General features: G+C 39.8%; 1 protein-coding gene across 2 annotated transcripts in view; it reads right to left on the bottom strand.

Moving 5' to 3' along the window:
- Positions 1 to 21,336, bottom strand: part of ASAP2 (ArfGAP with SH3 domain, ankyrin repeat and PH domain 2) — a 269,945-nt gene that overhangs the window by 5,034 nt on the left and 243,575 nt on the right. Inside the window, exons 23-27 of one of the 2 annotated variants that reach the window (XM_044663620.1) lie at positions 20,100 to 20,261; positions 17,526 to 17,700; positions 10,579 to 10,628; positions 10,006 to 10,094; positions 611 to 733 (exon numbers count right to left, since the gene is read on the bottom strand). In XM_044663620.1, coding sequence (XP_044519555.1) covers positions 611 to 733; positions 10,006 to 10,094; positions 10,579 to 10,628; positions 17,526 to 17,700; positions 20,100 to 20,261 — 599 coding nt within the window. The remainder of the gene's footprint in view (positions 1 to 610; positions 734 to 10,005; positions 10,095 to 10,578; positions 10,629 to 17,525; positions 17,701 to 20,099; positions 20,262 to 21,336) is intronic. The other variant, XM_044663622.1, reaches the window with a different exon arrangement.

Genomic DNA, 21,336 nt, shown 5'->3' with positions numbered 1-21,336 from the left:
CAAGATGGGAGAGGGAACATTTCAGATAAGCATACGTTGCTAAGCAAAAGCCACACTTAAAAGAGTCTCAGAGGAGAGAAGAATGAAAGGTGAAAGCTGTAAGGACTTTAGGGTCTCCGGCTTATGTTTGTGTCAAGTGTGCAAAATGGTGAACTCAAGATGAGGGGAAAAAACTCTCCCAGTGCTTAGTAATCCCTAGCATATGCAACTCTTCAGGGTTGGCCTGCTTTTTATTTGTTGTCAAGGGGAAGAATCATAGGGGATCAATCAAGAAAACAGGAAGCTCAAGTGTAGATTTAAATTGAGTAGGCACTTGAAGTAGTTAATGAGGTCCAGGAGGGAGGCATCAGGGCCTTTGTGTTTGAAGGAAGCAGTAATTGCCAGGGTTGTGGACATTCATTCTTTAGTCAGATTAGTCCTAAGCAGTGGACAAAAGGAGAAGGGAAATGATACCAATTAATTCATTCTTATTAATAGACCTTCCTGGCTCATAAAGGAAAAGCAAAGGAGAGGAAGAAGAATCTCTAGGTCAATACACCAAAGCACACAGGCTTTTTTAGGGTATTCAATTTAACCTTTCCCCAAACGCCTTCTCTTCTCCAATACTTACCCACCACTCTTGGTCCTCCTCACCATCCACGATGATCATATCCCCCTCTGAAAATGTTAGCTCATCAGGGTTGTCTGCTACACAGTTGTAGAGAGCTTTTACTCTTTTGGGTTTTGTTTTCGTCTAGAATATTTAAAAAGAATTAATAAGTCAGTAAGTTATTTTGATGGAATCAGTGAATGGTGATTGCACTGTATTTAGGATGGAAAAGGAGAAAATTCATCTTTTCAGGCCAGTTTTCTGGATGCTTCCTTTTATATATCCACACATCAAAGTAATTTCTTTCTTTTTTTTTTTTTTTAATTTTAAACCCTTAACTTCTGTGTATTGACCTATAGGTGGAAGATTGGTAAGGGTAGGCAATGGGGGTCAAGTGACTTGCCCAGGGTCACACAGCTGGGAAGTGGCTGAGGCCGGATTTGAACCTAGGACCTCCTGTCTCTAGGCTTGGCTCTCAATCCACTGAGCTACCAAGGTAATTTTTTTTTAAAAAAAATTCTAAATTCACCATCATAACCATTTCCTAAAAACCATTACCCAAAGGAATCCTCTCTTATAACAAAGGAAAATAGTTAAGCAGAATCAGTAGTGACCCATTTCCTTATCTGTTCTCTGGGTCCAGGAATGGGTTATTACAGTTACTCAGAGTTTGATTTTGTTTTAGTGTTCTTAAAGTTTACATTACTAAGGTCATTATGTATATTATCTTCCTGGTTGTTTATTTCTCTTTATATCCACTGACACAATTCTTCCCATGCTTTTCTGGATATCCTCACTTTTTTCTCTACTCTTGGGGAGAGGGAGAAGAAAGAGGAGGAGGAGGGGAAAAGAGACAGAGAGAGAGAAAGAGAGAGAGAGAGAGAGAGAGAGAGAGAGAGAGAGAGAGAATGAATGTGTGTGTCTGTTTCACGTTTTTTTTTTAAATTTCGAATTCCAAAATTTCTCCAGTTTCCATTAAGAAAGCAATAAATATGACACTTCTTATACATGTGAAGTCATGCGAAACATATTTCCATGTTAGCCATACTGCAAAAAAAAAAAAAAAAAGTATGCTTCAATCTGCACTGAATTCATCAGTTCTCCCTCTAGAGGAGGAGAGCAATTTTTATCATGCGTCCTTTGGAATTGTCATGGATCACTGTATTGATCAGAGTAGCTAGATCTTTCACAAATGATTAAAGTTACGATATTGTGTTTCTGTGTACAATGTTCTCCAGATTCTGCTCATTTAATTCGCAGCAGTCTTCCCAGGTTTTTCTGCAGCCATCCCTTTCATCATTTCTTATAGCACAACAATAATCCATCACAATCCTATACCACAACTTGTTCAGCCATTCCCCAAATGATGGGCATCTCCTTAATTTCCAATTCCTTGCCAATATTCATCATTTCTTTTAGCACAGTAATTCTGGGGAATTTCAGATTATCAGTAGGAAGCATTACCCTTCATAAAATCACAAGCTAAGATCCAGAAATAACCTTCTAGAGATCACTTCATCAGAGGCTGAGAAAATTAAAACTCACCTAAAGCTAGCAGGTGAGAGAAATCTAGTAAAACTATGATGAATAGGGTCACAGTCATTTAGTAGTCAAAATTCTTTTTTTAAAAAAAAACCCATGCCTTCCATCTTGGAGTCAATACTGTGTATTGGCTCCAAGGCAGAAGAGTGGTAAGGGCTCAGCAATGGGGATCAAGTGACTCGCCCAGGGTCACACAGCTGGGAAGTGTCTGAGGCCAGAGTTGAACCTAGGACCTCCTGTCTCTAGGCCTGGCTGTCAATCCACTGAGCGACCCAACTGCTCTACCACATTTCTTAAGAGGACACTTGGTAGGCACATGCCAAGACTCAGGGAATCAGAAATCTTTTGAACTAGATTCTTTATTATGACAACAGAAATGGCACAAACTTCACTCTTATTTGAACTGTTGAACTTTCTTTCCTTATTTATCCTAATTTATGCATAATGCAAGCTGCTTTCTAACACAGAGAAGCACCTTGACCCTGGGCCAAAGGCAACACATAGCACTGCTTGGTTTATACCCCAAAGAGATAATAAGGAAAGATTTATACAAAAATATTTATAGCCAGGTTCTTTGTGGTGGCAAAAAATTGGAAAACAAGAGAATGTGATTGGAGAATAACTTAACAAATTGTGGTATCTGTTGGTGATGGAATACTATTGTGCTCAAAGATTCCATGTGAACTGGAAAGACCTCCAGGAACTGATGCAGAGTGAAAGCAGAACCAGGAGAACATTGTACACAGAGACTGATACAATCAAACATAAGGGACTTCTCTACTAACAGCAATGCAAGGATCCAGAGCAAGGCTGAGGGTCTTATAAAAAATAAAACTAGCCACATTCAGAGGAAGAACTGTGGGAGGAGAAACACAGAAGAAAAACAACTGCTTGAACACATGGGCTGATGGGATGAAGACACTAAATGAAAACTCTAGTCCAACTATCAATAATATGGAATTAGGTCTTAATGATACATGTAAAACCCAGTAGAATTGTGCATCGGCTATGGGGGGGGGTGTTGGGGTTTGGGGGAGAGAGAAAGAACATAAAACATGTAAGTATGGGAAAATATTAAAAAAAAAAAAAAAAGAAATGTAGTAAAGGGGAGCAGCTGGGTGGCTCAATGGATTGAGAACTAGGCCCAGAGATGGGAGGTCCTGGGTTCAAATCTAGCCTCAGACACTTTCCAGTCATGTGACCCTGGGCAAGTCACTTAAGCCCCCTTGCCTATCCCTTATCACTCTTCTGCTTTGGAACCAATACACAGTATTGATTCTAAGACAGAATGTGAGGGTTTAAAAAAAAAAAAAGTAAAAGAAATATGGTAAAGAAACTCTTGTGCCAATTCCTCCTAAGACCCCTGCTGAAGTTGTCTGTGGTACCAAAGCCTGTAAATCCCCTAAAGATAACTTTGCTGGACTCTACCAGAACTCCCCTTGTCACCAAGGGGACCTTTCAGGCAGAAGGCTGGGTACAAGCAACGCTTTCAAAGATTCCTCTGACTCTGAGGAGATAAGACTGGGATTACTAGGAAGATGACATATTCCCTCCTTGTATCTATCTCAAGCCTGCTGGTAACAACCAGAAGAACAGTCACAAAAGCAGATGCTGAAAGTCCCTCTGACCATCATAACCTGCCCTGAGCTCCAGACTCTGCTCAAAGAGATATTGCAGAAGCCCAACAAGAAATTAACCCAGTGGTTTTATAGACTGTACCTCACTGAAGATGGTCTTAAGCTATTTCTGCTGAACTATGCTCAAATGTGGCCATTTGCTGTGATCCCAAGGTTCCTGTGCTCCTAAAAAAATCCCTGGAAATTGCACAGAAGATCTCAGCAAAATTGATGCAATGGGGCCAGGATTGGGCAACTTTTGTGCTGTTGATCCCTCAGTGGTCATTTCTGGCATGGAGATGCCCATCCACCCTGTCTTCTTTGCTTGGCCACTAGCATATCATATCACCTGGGAGATCCTTTACAACAAATGTTTCCTGCTGCAAGGGTTAAGGATGATGATGTGGCAGTACCATGACATCAATGAGGTCCAAGTAGAAGAAAGAGGGGAAGGACCTGAAGGAGCCACCCTAGATGAAGAAACTCACTCTCTGCTCCCTGTTCCTTCAAGAAGCCCAAGAAGTATCATGCTACCTCCTGTCCTATGATAGTTTCGGCTGACACTGTGATGCTTTCTGCTGTCTCAGCATGGTGGCTATACATGAGAAGAAGCAGGAACCTCAGGTATGCTCCAAAGGGAATAGATCTAGAGCAGTGATACCCAAAGTGGGTGCCACTGCCCCCTAGTGGGTGTTGCAGTGATGGCCACAGGCGCATTTGGGGGTGGTGAATAACTGTAAGGGGGCTGGTGATAGTATGTGAGGGGGGTGCTAAGTAATATTTTTTCTGGAAAGGGGGCGGTAGGCCAAAAAAGTTTGGGAACCACTGTGTTAGAGGAAGACTCAGACCTTGAGGACTCAGGGGTGGAAGGAGAATAGACAGATCAGAGGAAGGTAGCCAGAAAATCAGCCTTTGAGACTGAGGGCACTAGAACACTTGGTATATCAAAAACTAGCAATTCCAAGAACTAGAGATGCTCTTAATTGGATGATATGGGGAAAATTGGTGAGTGAACTGAGAGACGACCTTTCACTTTTCAAGATAATGAGTAGGAAAGGGACAGGAATGAAAGCAGAGGTTCCAGAGTCAGCCCATGAAGTGGAAGCATTGCTCCCACATTCTGGCAATGGCAAAGCCAAGGGGTCCTAGAAGGCAAAATGTCCCTAAGGATGTGAGGGATTGGTAAGACCCAGAGCTTCGTGATAACTACACCTTCCTGGCCCTTATTAATCACAGGCCACCTACTAATAGACAAGAATGTATAGCTTGTTTGGACACAGGAACATGAATTAGTTTATTCCTGAGAATCATGACATTCATCAAGAAACATCCAAAACATCGCAGAGAGTTGGCCATGACATTATAGGTCAATTCACCACAGTAAATTAGGAAGTGGGTCCCCATCTTGGTTCCCAGGACACAAGTTGTCATCGTACCTATATAGATCATCTCCCTTTCCAGACACGGATATCATGAGGCAGCAGTTTCAGTCTTGGGACAAACCCAAGGTTCTAACACTAATGGTCAGGTGTGCTCACTGGGAATCAGTCCAACTTCCCCTCCCTAAGGAAGCTGCTAAACCTCTTCACAACAAACTTAGGCAAGGGGAAGAGGAGTTTTGCCTGATTGTGAAGGCTTTAGTTATTTTTCCCACAGCACCTCTATTTAATTCACCAATCTGGATGGTCCAGAAAGCAGGAAGAATGAATGGCATCCCACAGAAGATTACAGCAATCTTAACCAGGTTGTTCCTCTCATTAAGGCTCCTTTGCCTTCCATTATGGAATTGAATGAGTATAAGGAAAGCTTGTAATGACTGTTTTGGTGTGATTGATCTTGCTAATGTGTTTTATTCTCTTCCCATTTCTTCTGAGAGCCAACCTCAGTTTGCTTTTACCTTTGAAAACTCATAATTCACATCCACATGCTTGTCCATGGGCTTTGCCCACAGACTATGCCACCAGGACTTGAAGGCTTTTCTTGTACCAGAGAGGCTCTGCAGGTAGCACTCTATGGGTGATATTATAACTGAGACTATCAAAGCAGCTGTAGATGCCATGGTCAGTTACTTGACCACCAGAAGCTGGGCTATAGGACCCCCACAAAATTCTGGGCCCTGTACAACATATTTAAGGTTTTAGGCTACATCTGGACCCCTGGAGGTAGAGACATACCAGCTTGAGTCCAGAACAAGCTGCCTGCCTTGAAGGCATCAGGAGATATCAAAGGTACCCAACACCTCGTTGGCATGTTTGGCCCCACTACATTAAGAAGCCCGGCATATTCAGGGGCCTGTCCAAGAAGCAGCCTCTAGCAGCAGCCCAGAGGCCACTTGCCACAGCAATGATCCTGGAAAAAACTTTATTGTTGAGGTATTTGATTATCACTCCCATGCTCCCTGACGTTTATGGGCTTCTCATAAAGGGGAGAAAGTTTCAGATGGAAAAAACTGGGTCAGGAAATCCTTCTCAAAAGCCAAGTCCTTGCTGCTTACTGGGAAATTACAGAGCCCTTGACTTATGGTAGTTCACCTGTCAACCTTCGCATTAATTCCCATTATGCCCTGAAACAAAGAAGATACCCCTCAAAAACGTGGGTCAGCCTCTGATGCCTCCATAACTAAATGGAAGTGGTATTTGCAGGACAAGACCAAGCCTGGCCCCTATGGTGTCAAGTCAGGTCACCTTTGGGTCCCTTTCCCTTGACTTTCTTGCTCCCCAACCCCTCACTGATCCACTTTGCTCACTAAGTAATGTCTTAAGACAACCTTCATACCCAACGATACTCTTCAGCTTATTTTAGAGATGGAAGTGCCTCTAGGAGCAGATTTAACCTGAGATGGGCAGCAACCAGTTTTCCTTTTGCCTGGGCCCTTGGCTGAAAGACTGGCAGAAGTCAGGATGAACAGAGCTGAAAGCAGCCACTCTTGACCTGGAACATGCTACTTCCTTTGGATTATAAGAAGTTCTATTCTGTTCCTGGGCTGTTGCCAATGAGCTGACAATATGATCTGGTCAGTGGGTTAAACAGAACCAGAACATTCAGAACCACTAGGTCTAGGACAAGGATATATGGTGTTATTGGGGGTAATTTGAGGAAAGGTGTTTGGGATAAGGGAATTGAAAAGGAGGATGATTGGAGACTTGGTAAGTGGGTAATCTCGGTTTCAGGTAGGCTGGGATTAAAGGAGATTCAAGGTATAATAGGACTGAAGTCAGGAGTATAACACAGAAGGGAAACAGAGATCTTCTTGGGAGAAAGAAGTTAAACTAAACAGGCTAACACAGCAGGTTTACAGACTAGGACTTAGACTCAAACACAAGCTGAGGGTAATAGACTAGACTGAAATTAACAAATAGGCTTTAGTTAATTTCACAGGAAGGGACCTATTTTGAAGTAACACCTTACTTCAAGATGGATGCCCCAGCTACCCTCTGAGCCCAGAGTATGTTGTCTCTTTCCCTCTTCTCCCCTCTTGATAACTAACAGACAAAATACACTAAATAGAACTATTGAAACACAAAGGGTTTAATTGTTTGAAGGATGTTGGCTAGGAAGGTGGATTAAAGGAAAGCCCTATCAGTTATCTCAGGAACCTCAGGTGGGGGAAGGGAAGTAAAGATGGAATCTAAGTAAGGACCTGCCTCACTCAGTTTTACAAAATGCTATCTAAAAGAAAATAAATGATGATTTGATTAAATTATAAATAATGCTGTCAATTAGATAACTCTTCACAGATTTAACTCTTCTCTAATTTCTCTCCTTATAAACTCCACAGCCACTAAGGTAAGGGAGGGAAGGCAGGGTGGCATTGGGAAAGGAAGATATAAAGGGTCTACCTAAAATAATAATTTCTTAAGTAAATATATCAATGCTAGGCTAAATTTCAATATTGAAGCTAGATAATCTAAGAGCTCGATCATTGACTTCCTCCCTCCACGGAAGATCCAGTCAACTGCCCCTCCTCAAGATTCTAAAACCTCTAACAGCTTTTTGGAACTCAGCCAAAGCTAGAAAAAACTATAACCCCCAATTCTGTATACTACAATGGGCATAAAATCCTGGATGGGTCTCTCAATGTACTCTGAGGTTTTCAAATGCTTCTGCCACTTTGGGAGGGATGGAAGGAGCAGTCTCACTAGGCTTGAGGTTTGGTACAGCTTGATTAGCAATAAGACAAGGGACAGTTGTGAGGTATGCGGGCATAGAAGTCAGTGTAGAATCAAACTCTGGTTTACTAAGAGGCTGAAGCTGCAGAGACTGTAATTATTGTAGGGTGAAGGGACTGAGAAAGTACAGAAGGCTGGAAGGATTGGGAATCTTAGTGAGGAAGAAAAACAGGATTAGTGATGATAAGGCATAGGGAAAGATGGAACGATATGCAATTTGACCAGAAAAAGAAATTTTGAGGTTTATAAATGTGGAAGTGGGAAAATTTCAGGTGATGGCAAGATTCAAGGTATTGCCATCACTGGGTGTAACTAAAGTGGAGTGGAGGTTTAGTTCATGTAAACTGAGCAGATGGGAAGTTAGGATCTTAAATTAAACATTATCATGTATGCTAAAGGCTTCTAGTATGAAAGCAGGAATTGAAGGAGACAAAGTCAATGTGCCAGGTACTAAGCTTATTGAGGAAAGAGAGAGAGAGCCCTAGAGCTTCTTCAAACAGACCAGTGAGAACAAAACCCCAGACTAAGGAACAAATGATGAAGTGGTGGCAATGAGGGAAGGATGATAGTGTTAAGGGTTGATGATTAATCAATCAATTAATATTTATTAAGCACCTATTATGTGTCAGGCATTGTTCTAAGGGTTGAGGATATCAAAAGAGGCAAAAAAGATAATCCTTGTTCTCAAGGATCTTGGTTTAATGGGGGAGACAATATACAAACAAATCTATACAAAGCATTTATTTATCCGATAATTAACAGAAGGAAGGCAATGGAATTGAGAGATTGGAAAAGGCGTCCTGTGGAAAGTGGGATTTTAGTTGAGACTTAAAGGAAATCAGTAGTCTGAGTGAAAAAGGAAGAGCATTCCAGGCATGGGGGACAGCCAGAGAAAAATGCCAGGAGCCGAGAGATGGAGTGTCTTGTTTGTAGAACAGCTGGGAGGCCAATGTCACTGGATAAAAGAGTATATGTTGGAAAAAAGGAAGATGTAAAATGCCTAGAAAGATATTAGGTTATGAAGGGCTTTGAATGCCAAACAGAGCATTTTGTTTTTGATCATGTAGACAACAGAAAGTTCATGATCTCATAATTCAACTAAAACTTCTTCCTCCAAAGTTAAGAAATCTAAAGGACTTTTCATCATTCTTGATTTGTCTATTCCAATCCATTCTATGATTAAGTGCCAGAGTGATTTTTCCAAAGCACTAGTCTGACTGAATCACATTCATAGCTTGATAAATTCCAATGGCTCTCTATCACTTCCAGTATTAAATAGAAAGTCTCTTGTTTGGCCTCAGTGTTCTTCACAATATGGCCCCTTCACACCTTTCCAGTTTTTTTGAAGTCTTTTTCCCACTCTCTAGATGCCTATGATATAGCTAACCTTGTCTACTTGCTGAATCTCACAAATGCTACTTTCCTTCGCCATGCCTGAACGTTCTCTCTCATCATCAGCACCCTTAGCATGCTTCCAATACTCTGTACAAATGCCACCTACAAAAGGGTTTTCCTGATCCCCTCAGATCCTGGAGCTTTCCCTCCTTCAGGTACTCTTCCGTCTACCCTTTTTGTATCCATCTATCCACATGTTCTCTCCATGGTTAGAACATAAGCTCCATATGGGCAGGGATTCCTTTAAACTTTCTTTGCACCTTCAGTGTCTAGCACAATATCTGGCACATAACAAGGGCTCAATAAATGCGTGTAGACCAATTATCCTCAAATTTAAAGGCTTTTCTTTGCAGTTGTTATCCTGGAATGCCATCCATTCCATCATTCCCACCCTCCACCCCCAACTTCTACCTAGGGCTTCTGAAAACTTACATATCATTTAAATCCCTGCTCAAATGTTACTTCCTCAAGGTGACATTCCCTGATCCGTTAGCTAAAAGTGATCTTTTTCTCTGGAGACTTTGAGATCCTGGGCTTCTTTCTTTTCCTGCATGTGACACATCATTCTTGATAAATGGTTTGCATATGTGTCTTATTCCTGTCCCTAGAATGTAAGCTCATTGAGGGCAGGGATAATGTCTTGGTCAAATTTGTATCCTCATTTGGTGCCTTGTACACAAACTTTTCTACTTACTATCTGTGATTTCCTTGGCATAGGTGCTGGTGGCTGCAAAACTGAGGATGTGTTGGATGTAAGACTGGACCCTTCAGAGATCTCCCCAGCTGTAAGAAGTCAAAAAAGAAGCTTTTTTTCAAACATGTTGTCTCATTTGTTTTCATTAACCTCAATGAACCCAAATGGCCATGTTCTACATTTGCAAAGGAAAATAGTCTTCACAGAAATGGATTTTCTTATGTCCTCAACTTCCAAATAATCTCATCCTGAGTTTTCTTACCTGAAGGTTTACAACCTTCATAATAATCCAGAGATTTAATAATTCCATGGGCTTAAGCTCCAAACACTCCCCCAGTTAACTTATGATTCTGAGACTCATTGTTGGGTTTTTCACTTTCCTTCATAGGGTAGTTTATGGTAGTCAAGAGATGGGAGACCCTGTGAGCAACCATCATTAGTACTTATGTTCCTTTAAGAGTGGAATATCAATGACTCCCAGCACATGGCTTGATGTTCTAGAAACTGAATCCAGCCTTTCTTTGCCCTAAAAAATACCCCCATCTTGAAACAGATATTGAATGAGGTAGTTACCAGGTCCTCTGGGTTGGCCTTTGTTGATCAATGGGGATGACTTGTCAATCCTGTTAAGAAAAAAAACAAAAACTTAACCAATCTGTAAACTTTAAAAGCCAAATAAATACTTTTTGTTAAGTGCGCAGAGATATCTCAATTATTAATTCAGTTTTCCCAAACCCAAAAAGGAGTCAAGAGACTTGGACTGCAAACCAGCTCTTCTATTTACAGTGAGATCTTACAGATGTCACTTAAGCAATATGAGGCCTCAAATTCATTATCTAGAAAATGAAGGTGTTGGATTTACAGTTTCTAAGGCCCACTAGCATTACTAATTAGCAACCTGTCTGACCTCTAGTATATCCTTTTTCCTCTTTCAGGTATGAAATGAGGTAGAGTAAATAGCTTCTTAAGGTCTATTCCAGCTCAAAGGCTATAATTCTTTGATCACAAGCCTTTGGTTTTATAGCTATAGTTGCTAAGACCCACTGTTGTTTCCTCTAGGCCTACTACACATTTATGAATTAGAATCTAACACGATAAAGCCTTGGAAGCTGCCATTTGTCTGCTCTCTCTTTCCCTTTCTGGCCTCAATTTCTTCTTCAATAAAATGAGAGAACAGATGGGATGATACCTTCCAATTGTGACAGTCTATAAATCTAAATGGAGTTTTCCTTCGATGAAAGGGGGATAACAATAATATCATCTCTGCCCTATTTCACAGTATCTTAGAGGATTAATAAAACATATATGGAGAGTAAGGGGAAAGACCACAACTGTGCGTGTGTGTGCATGTGCGTGCGTGTGTGTGTGTGTTCAGTAGTGCTTAAATAGGAGAGGGAATAAAAGTTTAGGAGAAAGGAGAGGTAGGGCTTACTATTAGGAAACACTGGCTGTTTTATCTTTAAAAAACAAAGGTTCATGGCACAAATGGGTCCTTCTTTAAGAAAACTGAATAGCACACAAACTGTGGCACTAGGGCATGGTTATTGTTTAAGGGACTCTGCTTTTAAAAAGTGAGCTCTAATAGTGCTTTCAAAAATGCAATTCAACATATATATGTACACGTACATATATATATCACACACACACACATACAAAGCTTTCTCAGACTATATCTCTTTCTTGTAGACAGCAAGGAACTGCAGTAAGCATTCTTAGATTTAGTTTATTTGTGGCTGGTTTCCTTTCAGAGGCAGATAATAAAAATCTGTCAAAGGTTGGTCTGGATTTTGAATGTTAAAATAATAATACTTCTTTTTTCTAAACACACACATACATGCAAACTTAAGCTATCCAGAATACAGTTGAAAAACTGGAAGCAAAAAAGATTCTTGGGTCTGCCCTCAGAGTGGAGGCAGCTAGGTGGTACAGTGGATGGAGAACTGGGTCTGAAGTGAAGACCAGAGCTCGAATTTGACTTTAGACATTTACCAGTGGTGTGACCCTGGATAAAGTCACTTGACTGTTTGCTTCAGTTTCTTCATCTGTAAAATGGAAATAATCATAGCATTTTCCTCACAAGGTTCTTTGTTGAAGGGATCAAATGAGATAAAAATTCTGAAGTGCTTAACCCAGTGTGGCATAGAGTAAGTGCTAAATAAATGTTGGCTAAGAATATTGTTTTATTCAGAATTTCAACAAAGGAGTATTTCTTTTTTCAGCTCATTAAAAGGTTGCGTGTGTGTGGCTTGGTTTATGTTCATGCCCATTTGGGGGCATGTGGCATGGAGGATGCTAGAGACAGGTACAGTCTTTTCAATAAGATATAGCTGACCACCAGGAAAAAAAAAATCTGAAGGAAAAATTCTATTATAAGGAATAGTTCTCTGGAAGGACACAGTGAAAGGAATAAAGGAGAAATCTAGGCAATGTAAAAGCAAAAAATGTCAACAAAATCTATTTTTTTAAAAACCGAGGGGATTATTTAGAATAAGGGCAAAGAGTCCTACACTTGTCAAAAGTCCTGAGGGCATAAAATAGCATAGCATAATAATGATTAAGAATCACCAGGAAAGGTACAATTAAGTTCCATAAAGTCTATCTGTTTTTAAAATTCTTCCCTTCTCTCTTAGAACCAATGTAAAGTGTTGGTTCCAAGGGAGAAGAGTGAAAAGGGCTAGGCAATTGGGGTTAAGTGACATGGTAAGGGTCACACAGCTAGGAAATGTCTGAGTGCAGATTTGAGCCCAAGTCTTCTTGTCGCTAGGTCTGGTGCTCCATCCACTGAGCCATTTTAGCTGCCCCAAGTTCCATATGGTTTGTTAAAGATGTCAGAGAAGCAGGTAGGATATTTAAAAAAGGATTCTGCACAAGGCTTTATATGCAGGCATTTGATAAATTTTCATCAAAAGAAATAAAAATAATATTTTGCTGCCTGAAGTGTTTGTAGGCTAAATGCAACTCTATGAAACTCTAATGATGGTGGGTAAGAGACAAGCTCGTAAAAGCCCTGTGTGATTGCTAAGCTGCCATACAAATATGAGCTGCTATGCAAGGACTGGCTGGAAGGATGAGAAAAAAAAAGATTTGAGGGAAGGTGAATGGGAGGACTCATGAGCCATGTCTTTGACGATCAAAAGTATCACCTGGAGGAAGGTTTACATTTGTCTTATTTAGACACTGGGAAGAACTAAGGGCAATGAGTGGAAGTTACATGGCAGAAGATAATGATTCAGTGTAAGGAAAAAACTTCCTACTAATGAGAGTAGTAAGGCATCCCTTCCACATTGTGGGTTATGGGGTGCAGCAGCCCCGAGATCTGGAAAATCCATGTAAATTGTTTTGGCTCTCCCTTTGTACCATTTATTTTTCTTTTATAGAGGTTTATAGTACCTTATTATAAAATTTAGGTTAAGAATTTGGTCATAGACTATATGTAGGTCAACATTAAGTAAAAATACTGGATGACAAAGAAATGTCAAAAATACAAAATAAATATGAAAATTTAGAAAAATGAAACAAATTTGAGAATATTGAATATATTGTATGTATAACACAAGGCATTTAAAAAATAACAACAGTGGGGCAGATGGGTGGCTCAGTGGATTGAGAGCCAGGCTTAGAGATGGGAGGTCCTAGGTTCAAATCTGGTCTCAAGAAATTTCCTAGCTGTGTGACCCTGGGCAAGTCACTTAACCCCCATTGCCTCGCCCTTACCGCTTTTCTGCCTTGGAACCAATACACAGTATTGATTCTAAGACAAAAGGTCATAAATAGAAACAATAAATATGTTTATGCATTTTTGAATTACTAAACTTTTAAAGATATTTCTAGCCTTTGTGTGTTGTCTGTTGGCTTTTGTGTTTTTACAAACTAACTTTTTACTCATTTTAACTTTAAAAAGGAAGGGTGTATATTTTTGGCATTAAAAGAAAAAATATATTGATATTATATAGCTATATACTATCCATAGTATTTTATGTATACTATACTTACATGTTATGCACTTCTGAGTTTCTAAACTTTTTCTGTGTCATCTGAAGGCTCTCATGGGTACTCTCTGGCTTCCACAAAACTCCCCTCAAATTCCCATTTAATTTCTTATGCCAATTCATTATATATTGAAACTGCGATGGGGAAAGTCATTATGCGGAATGGACAGCTGTATTTCCCAGAGTTTAGTATGCAGTAGACACTTAATACAGGCTAGTTTATTATAATTACTTCAAAATTATTTTCATTTTATTAGTGTAGGTACCCTCTTTCCCCAAACTTTGCTTTTTTATTAAATCTTCGTGAGGATCTTTTGTCAAAAAAATTCTTTCACCTTTTGGCCAACAATCTGGTTATCAGCTTCTCCAAACTGAGCTAGGTTGCTCCTAAGATGACTGATGACCCATATTAAAGATGGACCTACCAGGACCTTCATTCTTTTGACAAAGGTTTCTTGAATTCAGGGTAAAAAGAGGCAGCCTGGTGTACTAGGAAAGACTGCTTGCCTATTAGTATAAATGGAGATTTTGAACCTTGGACTTCATCCCCTTGAAATCCCTTAGTATTTCCCAAAATTCCCTTTAATCTCTCCTGTGCCTCCTCCTTTGTGTGGTCACGTTATTGTTTTATAAATTTTGTAGCTCCTCCCTCTTTCTCTTTTGCTCTGGTGAGTAGGCTGAATAGCTAAGTCTCTTACTTTAGTTATTATTAATAAAACTTTATTAAATATAATATTTAGTTATTGGATATTAGTTTTAAAATCCACACCTGTGAGTCAGGAGACCTGGGTTCCAATTCCAGGCTGATGCTGACTAGTTATGTGACCTTAGCCAAAATACCCAACTTTTTGAAAGCTTAGTTTCCTCATCTATAACATGGGGATGATAAATGCAAGTGAACTATCAACCTCTCAGAGCTATTAAGAAAAAAAGTGCTTTGTATACTTCAAAGAACTACAAAAAATAAGAAAAGTTCTGGGTCAACTCTATGTCAGTTGTTCACTGAGAAAGGATAAAAAACAACCATCATAAAATTTCCATAGCTTGAGTAATTGCTGCTTCAACAACAAGTCCTTTATGATATGTGGCTATGAGCTGCAAGGTGTGGCTAATTTGATGACAAAACACAGCCTAGTCAAAATATGAAGTCTTTCTATTCTGGAAAGTCAAAAAATATGCAGCATTTCTATTACTGCCTGCCCCTATGTTACCTATGGTCTTCATCTATTTTTCTAGCCTTGTTTCCTCTTATCTGCTTACAAGGTGCCCCCAATACCCTAGCCAGATTGGTCAAACTTCCATTTCAGAACCCAGCTGCCTCCAAATCCTTTGTTCCAGGTCTGCCACTTCATCCATCCAATCATCATCATTCATTGCATAATGACAAAGAACCTAGTGGGTGAAAGACCCTGGTACTCACCTCTGGCTGAAGAATATATAAATGTAAAGTATAAATTCTCTGCCCACAGGAATTTCTAATCTACTTGAGTTTCTTCAACCATGGCTTCATCTCTATGGTACTTCCTACACACTGATGCTGGTATTTACCCCTTTATCTCTCATTCAACAGTTACATGCACTTCTGTGGCTAAAATAATTCATTCCTTGGTGGCCAACTGTCCAGTGATGAGTCTTTTTGCACTAAGCTCAGCTGGTTCTTAACTGACTGATGGCTAGTCCATTTTCAAGGCTGGCCTCAAAGCCTTTCCAGGTTTGTGCTCTACTAGCATAGCTCTTGAGAACCCGTGGAGAAGTTAGTTAGTCCATTAAGAGGCACAAGGACTTATTGTGTGCCAGGCACAGTGTTAAGTGCTGCGGACATGCAAAGAAAGGCAAATATTCTTCAGTGGAGGCATATGATTTGCTGGGCATAACTTGCGTTCATAGAACACTTTAAGATCTGGGGTTCTAGTTGCAATAACTACACTTCACAGTTGTATAACTGGTCATCATTTTTCTGATTCATAAAATGGGCTTAATTATGCCTAACCTACCTACTTCATAAAAGCTCATTCCAAACTACAAAGTGCTATATGAATGGGAATGTACTTCCAAGAGGATATCTAATCCAATTATTATTAACATAACCATATAATTTTTTGCAGCTTTTTAACAAAATCATAATATCAAGTTTTAGACCTGGAAAATACCCTAGAAGTGATTAAATCTAAACTCCCTCATTTTGCAGACAAGAAAATTGAGATAAGAATTGTTAAGTAGCCTTATCAAGATCATGGAGATAATAAATATGAATCAAGTTTAAAGTTGCCTTAAAAAAAGTCCCATCATTAAATTTCCTATGTTCACCAGAATATCTCTCTCTCTCTCTCTCTCTCTCTCTCTCTCTCTCTCTCTCTCTCTCTCTATGGAAGCAAGCATAATAATAAAGCAAAGAATGTCAATATTTTGATGGGATGATTTTAAGAAGTGCAAATTCTAAAAGGGAATTCTTTGTTCTCTTTGAGTTGACACTTGTGTTAACAATAACTTAAGTACCTCCTACTTACTACCTCACCAGACTGTGAAGACAGGCTTAACTCTCCTTTGTCTACCTTTTGACTGAATCAACAAAAGCTTGAAGCAGGTGGAGGAGTTTGCAAACTACTTAAGAGAATTCACACCCTCAGAAACTCAATCAGCCAGGAATCTGTGTAACCTTTTGATGAGAATTTATCCCTCCAGAAGGTGAGAAGTAGATCCCACAGGCACTACCCAGAGGGAATTTGGAGTTTGGAAACTGTGATTGGCCCCTGTGAAGAGGGGAAGGAACAAGAAGCCACCATAAAAGGCCCTGAATTTCTGGGGCGAGGAGTTGATTTCAAGAAGGAAGTCGGCTTCAAGAAGGAGTTGTACTTCAAGAAAGAAGTCAGCTTCAAGAAGATTGACTCAAGAATGAAAGCCTCAGGAATCACCTTCAGCTCGAGTCATCGTCTTGACATATCTCTTGGAAGGAACTTGGGTGAGTGGAGAGCTGACTTTCCCTTCATGTCTTCTGGAGAGAGTTTAATTCTGGTTGAAGGTCAACAAGTCCTGGCTGAGTCAAGCACTGGAGCTATATATTTAGTTGGATAGGCTAATGTCTTCTCTACCCTTTTGTATTTCTCTGCTTTCACTCTTTCCACCTCTTTTGTAAATAAAAACTATTAAAAGTCATTTTGACTTTGAGTCATAATATTTTAGAATGGTGACCACCATCATTATTTTATAATTTTCATATATTTTGGTCAAACCATTAATATTTAACCCTTACAAAATGTAATCGACTAGGGGGCAACTAGTAGTTCAGTAGATAGAGAGCCAGGCCTAGAGTCCTGGGTTCAATTCTGGCCTTAGACATTTCCTAGCTGTGTGACCCTGGGTAAGTTGTTTAACCACATTGCCTAGCCCTTACTGCTCTTCTATCTTGGAACCAACACGCAGATTTGATTCCAAAATGGAAAGTAAGGGTTTTAAAAATGGACAGAAAAGAAAAAAATATAACCCATTATTAAGAAACCTTTAACTGGGACGTAAAAGAGAATCACTCATTACCCAGGAGTCGGTTTTTTCTGCATAATTCGACTAGGTGGTTGTGGAGGCAGGGGTGGGGGGGTGGACTTGGACTGCAGGGCTGTCGTATGGGGTGGCTTAGACTGCTGCTGGTTCAGGGCTTCGATCACACTGGCTGTTTTTGCCACAGGAGGTGGTGGTGTTGCAGTCGGGGGATCTATTGGTCAAAACACAAGACAAAAAAAGAGTACAAGAAGTCAGAATTCAGTCTCTGCAACACTAGTGATTCTTCTCACCTCCAATGTGTCCTGGAAAGAAAGGAACCTCCTTTTTTCTTCTGCCCTAACAGATATTTCCTAAGGAGGAAAAACACGTACTATTTAATTGTAATTTCAGAAAAGCATGTTAAAGAGGAAGGAACAGGCAGGAGAAGGCATTTAGATATAATAAGGAGAACACAATTGAAGAGTTTACACATTAAGCGAACTTTCCATCCAGGAGGGGCATGTTTGTTTGTGGTCTTTCAGACAGTAGCTGCCTGCCATCTTTCAATCAATAGATTATTAGGCCTTTAGTTCAATGATCAGTGGAAACAGCATGGAGGTAGGAAGGGAGGAGACCTGGATGTCTGTACTGGCTTTACTGTTGACTAGAAGGGAGACCCTAGGGAAACCAATGCAACTCTCTTTATCACACTTTCTTAATTTTTTGAATAGAGAAGGTGTAACTGCCCAACAATCTTTAGCTAATTATCATTTTATTCATTTTTATTTTTTAATTTTATTTTTAAAACCCTTACCTTATGCTTTAGAACCAACACAATGTATTAGTTCTTAGACAGAAGAGTGGTAAAGGCTAGGCAATAGGGATTAAGTGATTTGCCCAGGGTCCACACCACTAGGAAGTGTCTGAGGTCAGATTTGAACCTTGGACTTTACATCTGTAGACCTGGCTCTCAATCCACTGAGTTACCCAGCTGCCACTGAAACATCATTTTAAAGAAATGAATCAACCAACATGGAACAGATGCTTTTTAGAAAAATGTGTTATTTAAATGTAAAAGGCTCTCATTTTTATTTCTTTTTTTAAAAAACTGGAAAAGTAGAAGGCACAACTCATTTTTAAATGGGGATAATAATATTCACTTTTCTTGCTTCACAGAGTTGTTGTACTGAAAGTGCTTTATAAAACTTAAATGGCTATTTAAATGTCAGTTATTATTATTTAAAATCCTGGGCCTTCTCTATCATTAAATATGCTTCTAAGAGGGAATTTTCTATGAGAAAATTGGCCAGTGTAACAAGGCAGGTTACATCAGGTGAGGAAAATAACCTGTGACAGGTACTTCTACAGAGAGAAGGATGAAAAGCGGAAAGGCTTGTCCTACTGACGGAAGCACTCTTGGTGAGATCTCTGCTATAGCCATTGTACTGAGGACAGGAATAAAGTGGCATTTTAGCTCTAGGACCTGAAACTTGGAATTGAACTTCATTCTTAGGTGTGTAGTTTCCCCCATTCTAATTATTAGTAAACATGTGCCCAAAGGTGCTCTAACTCAAAGGAAGAGAAAAATTTCATTCTGTAAATGAATTCAGCAAGAATTACTGGGATATTCTTTTTCTCCTACATCTGATGAGCAACAACAGATATATTAATTTCAGACATTTTTTACTAAATTGGTCATTCCAAACCTTGAAATGAAAACAACTCCAGTCCAAATTCAGAATGACTATTCTACCATCCTCATTTTAGCAGGAAATAGAAAATGTGACAAGTTCCAATGATATGGTGGCTACTTGGGTAAGGAGAAGATGGCGGATAGGGAGATATAACACACCATACATTATCATCTAGGTAACGCCATCAAAATGATTGCATCATAGGGCTGTAGGATTTATTGAATACTGCAGCATTTCTGAAGATCATTGAAACCATTAATAGGTCAAAGGAAGCTTCAGGATCGTTGGTATCATTAGAGGAAGGGAATAGGTTAAAAATACTTTAAAATACAAATGAAGAAAGTCAAAATGTTTGTCAGAATACAATTTTCATAACAATTGCCAGAGAAGAATTGGGGTTTGGAGAATAGTAAAAAACTAAGTGCTTAAGTGGGGAGAGGGAAAAGGGTGACTTAAGGAAATCTTACTTTTTTTTTGTTTGTTTTTTCTTTTTGTTTGTTTGTTTTTACTTTTCATATTCTTGATCACTGGAATTGGTAACAACCTGCCTACTCAGACCTCAGACCTCTTTCGGCACTTCTTTTTCTATTACAGGTAACTATCTTTGTATCTTACTCCCTATTCAATAATAAGCTCCATGAGGAAGTGAAGGGATCTTCCTCATGAAAACTTTGTAACTCCCTCTTGTAATTCCCTCATTGCTCTGCACACAGTAGATGATTAATCCATGTTTGTTGAATAAACGAACGAATGAATGGCATGATTCTAGGCACATTAACCAACACACACCAAAGGATGGATTAAACCCATCTCTCTCCTTGGATCACACTTTTGTTTGCCAAGTTTGGTTCCCCTTTTCCCCCTCCTTAAGGAGGTCTGTCCCCTGCCATATAGTTACTGAGAAGAATGGCAACAGAAGGAAGAATGAAAAACGTACTCGTAGATGTCACTCGAAGAGGGGGCAGCGGTGGATGGATAGCTGGCGGATCTGACGAAGATCGCTGCCTGCTTACACTGTCCACACTTAAAGAATTTGTCTTCCACGAGGTGTTAGCTGAGGAGGTTGTCTGAACACCAGTGCCCAGGATGGGAGGCTGAACTAAACCCACACACGGACACACACAGAAACAAAACAAAAAATACTGGATTATTGATCCTCCTTGCCAAAATGTCGTCAACACTCGTGGAGGCTACAGAAGATCTTGTGCCCTTGTAGAGTAGTAAGAAACCATCATTCTTTGGAAACAAAAGTTCAAGGGAACAAGTACAAATTTGCCTTGTTTTTCTCCCCACCCCATGGGGACAGATATGAAACCAAAAATGCCTCAGGGAAAATGCAGAGCTAATTTTTTTGGTTCTGTCTTATAGTATAGTTTTAAATGCTTGTGATTTCAACCCTCAAATGGATACACTGCTCAGAGGGATCTAGGGATGGGAAAGGCACACCCCAAACTTTGTTTCCTGAGGTGTCCATGGTTCAGGGTTCATATCTTGAAAGCTTTCCCCTTCCCAAATGAGTCATTGCCAACAGTCTTTCTCATACCTGGAGTTTGCGTTATTTTCCAGACAAAGAATGACTTCCTCAGATGGGAAGTGGGAGGGAACTACACAGGGTAGAGATCAAAGATTCATTCAATTCATTCTTCAAACGACATTTATAATCAAGTACCTAAGTGTGCACAGCATGGAACTAGGCATTTTTAGCTCTGTGCCCTAAGCCCATGGGTCTCTGAGGACACAAACAGTTTTTAAAACACAGCTAGGGCTCCAGAAATTGAAATTTGTAACTATGCTACTGCACTTTAGGATTTCACACTAGAAAGAAGCATCACCTCCTGCTATGGTAATCAGGAGGAAGCTTTAGAAGGTTCCTTGGGTCTCTATGTGTGAAACCTACTGCCATATAATGTCAACTCCCCTTCTTCTCCTTTTAACATTCTGTTTGCTGGTGGAACAATTTCAGGTAAAGTGAGTGTATCCACCAGAGACTTCCAGGAAAGGTTATGAGCTTAATAATAGATGAACACCATGAGAATGTATAGTGAATATGAAACATTAATTTGCACAAAAAAGAAAATGTATGTTTTTTATTATTATAAATTAGTTAAATTTAAAGACAGAAAGGGTAGCAACAGGAGAAAATGTGGAGAGAAGCCACAAAACATGGATTCAGG

The sequence above is a fragment of the Gracilinanus agilis genome, chromosome 2, assembly GCF_016433145.1.
Source record: "Gracilinanus agilis isolate LMUSP501 chromosome 2, AgileGrace, whole genome shotgun sequence".
Classification (NCBI taxonomy): Eukaryota; Metazoa; Chordata; class Mammalia; order Didelphimorphia; family Didelphidae; genus Gracilinanus; species Gracilinanus agilis.
Note: the sequence above shows the minus strand (reverse complement) of the source record. Positions and strands in the feature narration are given on the sequence as shown.